At 46.2% G+C, this 4,245-nt stretch overlaps 1 protein-coding gene across 2 annotated transcripts in view; it reads right to left on the bottom strand.

Annotated features, from left to right (window-relative positions):
* Positions 1 to 1,587: 1,587 nt before the first annotated feature.
* The window catches only part of DPF2 (double PHD fingers 2), a 21,713-nt gene continuing 19,055 nt past the window's right edge, over positions 1,588 to 4,245 (bottom strand). For both annotated transcript variants that reach the window (XM_023518482.1, XM_003798646.2), the window contains one exon: positions 1,588 to 2,889. In XM_023518482.1, coding sequence (XP_023374250.1) covers positions 2,813 to 2,889 — 77 coding nt within the window. In that variant the 3' untranslated portion in view covers positions 1,588 to 2,812. The remainder of the gene's footprint in view (positions 2,890 to 4,245) is intronic.

Here is a 4,245-nt window from a genome sequence, read left to right as displayed (position 1 = left end):
CTTGGGAGACTGAGGCAGGAGACTCACTTGAGCCCAGGAGTTGGAGGTTTGGAGGTTGCTGTGAGCTGTGATGCCACAGCACTCTACCCAGCGTGACAGCTCGAGGCTCTGTCTCAAAAAAAGAAAAAAACCCAAATATGCAACGATGGCTTTCAGTGTGTTCTCAAAACAAAAGAAAACAAAACAAAAACAAAACCCCCCCAGGATACTTCAGGAAGCCTGTAATTGATTCAACTCTTCTTTAAAACAAAAAAAGTTTGTGGGTGGTGCCTGTGGCTTAAAGGAGTAGGGCATCAGGCCCATATATTGGAGGTGGTAGGTTCAAACCCCGCCCCAGCCAAAAACTGCCAAAAAAAAAAAAAAAAAAGTTGGTGCTACCTTCGGCAGCATATGTATTAAAACTGGAATGGTAATAAACTGGAGATTAGGCTTGGCGCCTGTGGCTCAAGTGGCTAAAGCGCCAGCCACATACACCTAAGGTGGCGGGTTCGAATCCCCAGCCCGGGCCCCCCAAACAACAATGATGGCTGCAACCAAAAAATGGCCAGGCGTTGTGGGGGGCGCCTGTGGCCCCAGCTACTTGGGAGGCTGAGGCAGGAGACTTGCTTGAGCCCAGGAGTTGGACGTTGCTGTGAGCATGATGCCATGGCACTCTACCCAGGGGGGATAGCTTGAGGCTCCGTCTCAAAAAAATAAATAAATAAATAAATAAAATTGGAGATTAGCATGGCAAGGATGACATATTCATGAAGCAATCCTTGTTTTTAAAAAGAAAAAACAAAGCACTTCAAAACACTCAAGTCAAGCTAAGCTGACAAAATGTTCCCTTTGGCTTCAGGGAAATTTACTCTACGCAAGTAAAAGCAGTTCAGGCCTTGGGACAATGTGCCCTGGACTGACAATGCATAGGTAACCTGAAAGCAGACCAGACAAACAAGGGTGAGGCCACGTTGTTCTTCTGGCTGCCCTGCCCTCATTCCTCCTGCAAAAGCTTTCAGGAATCTTATGTTGATGTCAGTAGCTGCCTTTTTTTTTTTTTTTTTTTTTTGCAGTTTTTGGCCGGGGATAGGTTTGAACCCGCCACCCTTGGCATATGAGTCCCGCGCTTTACTCCTTGAGATACAGGCGCCACCCACTGCCTATGTTATTAATGCTATTATATTTACATAATAATCAAGTTTGGGGCCCATTTTAAGTATCTGAAATTGCAAGGTCAGCTGTTACAAACTTGGCACCACTTTCAACTATGTATTCATGTCTAGCAAAATTTTCTCCAAACCAACAAAAATACAAAAACAAACAGGATGCTAAATTTGATTTAAACCTGAATTTTATACTGATTAAAACAGCTTCACTGTTCTTTATAACAAGGAATTATTATAAACTTGAATTTGCCTAACAAATTAAAACTAACAAAATAACCAATCTCTTATCTGTTTTACATATTGGGGGTTCAACAAAAAATTTCATTTTGGAGGAAAAAAAGCTATTTCAAAACATTTTTAAAAACCACTGTTAAGGAGGAACGTTTTAGGATGAAATGTCCTTAACTGGGAGAGTTGGGAGATAAATAATTCAGTAGAGGGCTCTGTGTAAAAATGTTTATTTTTACCCATGTTTAGAATACAGGAACTAAAGAAAAAAGAGACACCTCAACTCCAAAGCAACAGTGGGTTGGGCCTGCCCACAGCCAAGGGGGAGGCCACTCCAGGGTGTCTCAGCATGGACTGCCCCCCTAGTACTTAATGTCAGTGCCACTAAGCAGGAAACTTGAGGAATCAGGGTGAAGACCTTACCAGCTGCTAGCGAGCGTGCAAGGGAAGAATGGGATGTCTATGTAGCTTCCCTGTGATCCTACAGTCAGGAATCACAGGGCAGGAGGCTGAGGCCCCCAATTCAGTTAAGGGCAGGAGGCTGAATGCCCAGGTCCAGGAAGAACAAAAAGGGGATTTTGGAGGTAGGCTTTTTCATCATGTTAAAAAACAGGCACATTATCCAACATCTCCCTGTGGCCCCAAGCTGCTGGCCTGGCCCCCTGATGCTTCTCCTCTCCCCACAAAACCAAAGGTAGTAAGGAGGGGAGGCAGAAGGTGGGAAATTCCGAGAGTAGGGAATGCTTCAGTCACTAGAGACTACTCATGAGAGTGACCAGGAGAGCAGAGGGAAGAGGGTGAAGCTGTTACTCCCTCTAGGTGGGGTGGAGTGGAGTGGGACAGGGCAGAGCCAGGAAAGTGACAGAACATCCTGGCTCAGGCAAAGGACCCTGTGTAGCAGGAACAGAGGGCCACAGAGAATCTCTCTGGAGGGAAGAGGCTAGGCTAAGCAGCGCAAGGGCATGGAAAGCTCCTTATGAGCACAACCTCAGCTTGCTCACACCTCATTGCTCTTGGCAAAGAGGGCCTGGCCTTGCTCACCTTTGGGAGAAAAGCCTGGAGACGAGGGTGGAGGGAGAGCAGAGAGAGAAGTGAGCTGCTCCCCCACTCCTTCTCAGAGGACACTATTTGAACCCTGTGATCACCAGGGCCTGGGCCCAAGGCAAGCAGAGTGAATGCACTTCATGGAGAGCAGAGAGAAGCTGGGCCCACAGCTATGTCTTGGGGCAGTGTGCTGCTCCTTTCTCCCTGAGGGCCTGGGGCCAGAGGCAGTCACAGCTGCCACCTCAGCTTGCTGCTGCCAAAGGCAGGTTGGCACAAACACCCCAAGGTTCTCTGGACTTGTGAAAGAGAAGAGGAAGAAGGGAAAAGTGGGTATGAAAAACATGGTGGAGGAGAGAAACAGTTATAGACATGTGGGGTACAGGAAGGTGGACACATCAAGAGGAGTTCTGGTTCTGGTAGATGGAAGCTTTCTCCTTCAGCAGGTCCAGACACAAGTGGCAGCTCCAACTTCCTGCAGAGAAGCACAATGGGGTCAGGATGAGTCCCACAAAGCCCTCACCTGCTTGCTGTTCTTCCACTCTCTGCACCCATTCTTCACTATAGGGTCAACTCTCAGTAGGATGGGGGAAACTGCAGCAGTGAAGTTTCATGGTTACCCTGAGCTGGGAGGAATCTCTAGGTCTTTAAATATTGTGAAAAACCATTCTCAATGGAAATAAACAATTATCTGGAGGACTATTTCAGAATACAGATTTTCAGGTCCTTTTGGTCCTATTAAATCAGAAGCTCTGGGAATAGGAGGGCCTAAGCAGACAGGAAGTTTCTAAAATACCCAGTTTGGGGCTTGTTATTATAGAAGAACCAGACTTGGTTCTCATGGCCCCCAAAGTTAGACTAAAGATCAAGAGTAGAAGCTTTAGAGAAGCCAATTTTGATTCCACATAAGATAAGAGTTTCTGTAAAAACTTCGGCAAGACGGGTTCCCACCATCACTAGGTGTCTGAGCAGAGGCTGAAGATCTGATTAGCAGAAAAGGGTGAACCACATGATCTAATCCATTATAACTTGGGTCTAGTTTCAGAAAAAAAAAAATAAGACACAATTGTTCCTTACAAGAAAATTAATGCTCATATCTTGTTTACTAATATATACACCATGGTTAGATTCTTCTATTTTTCCATTTTTTTTTTTTGAGACAAGAGTCTCACTTTGTCACCCTTGGTAGAGTGCTGTAGCATCATAGCTCACAGAAACCTCAAACTCTTGGGCTCAACCAATCTTCTTACTTTGCCTCAGCCTTCCAAGGAGCTGAGACTATAGGCGCCCATCATTAACACCTGGCTATTTATATTTTGAGACATAGTCTTACTTTATTGCCCTTGGTAGAGTGCCATGGTGTCATAGCTCACAGCACCCTCGAACTCTTGGGCTTAAGTGATTCTCTTGCCTCAACCTCCCAAATAGCTGGAACTAGAGGCACCCACCACAACACCTGGCTATTTTTAGAGATAGGGGTCTCACTCTGTCTCAGGCTGGTCTTAAACCTATGAGCTTAGGCAATCCACTCGCCTCAGTCTCCCAGAGTGCTGGGATTACAGGCATGAACTACTGCACCTGGCCCCCTGGCTATTTTTAGAGGTGGGATCTCACTCTGGCTCAGGCTGGTCTCAAACTGGTAAACTCAGCCAATCCACCCGCCTTGGTGTCCAAGAATGCTGAGATTACAGGCATGAGCCACAGCACCAGCCCTGATTCTTCCATTTTTTAAAAAAAACAACAAAATGGGGTGGTGACTGTGGCTCAAAGGAGTAAGGCACCAGCCCCATATACCAGAGGTGGCAGGTTCAAACCCAGCCCTGGCCAAAAA

Source organism: Otolemur garnettii, unplaced genomic scaffold (assembly GCF_000181295.1).
Source record: "Otolemur garnettii isolate 467f Iridium unplaced genomic scaffold, OtoGar3 scaffold00140, whole genome shotgun sequence".
NCBI lineage: Eukaryota > Metazoa > Chordata > Mammalia > Primates > Galagidae > Otolemur > Otolemur garnettii.
Note: the sequence above shows the minus strand (reverse complement) of the source record. Positions and strands in the feature narration are given on the sequence as shown.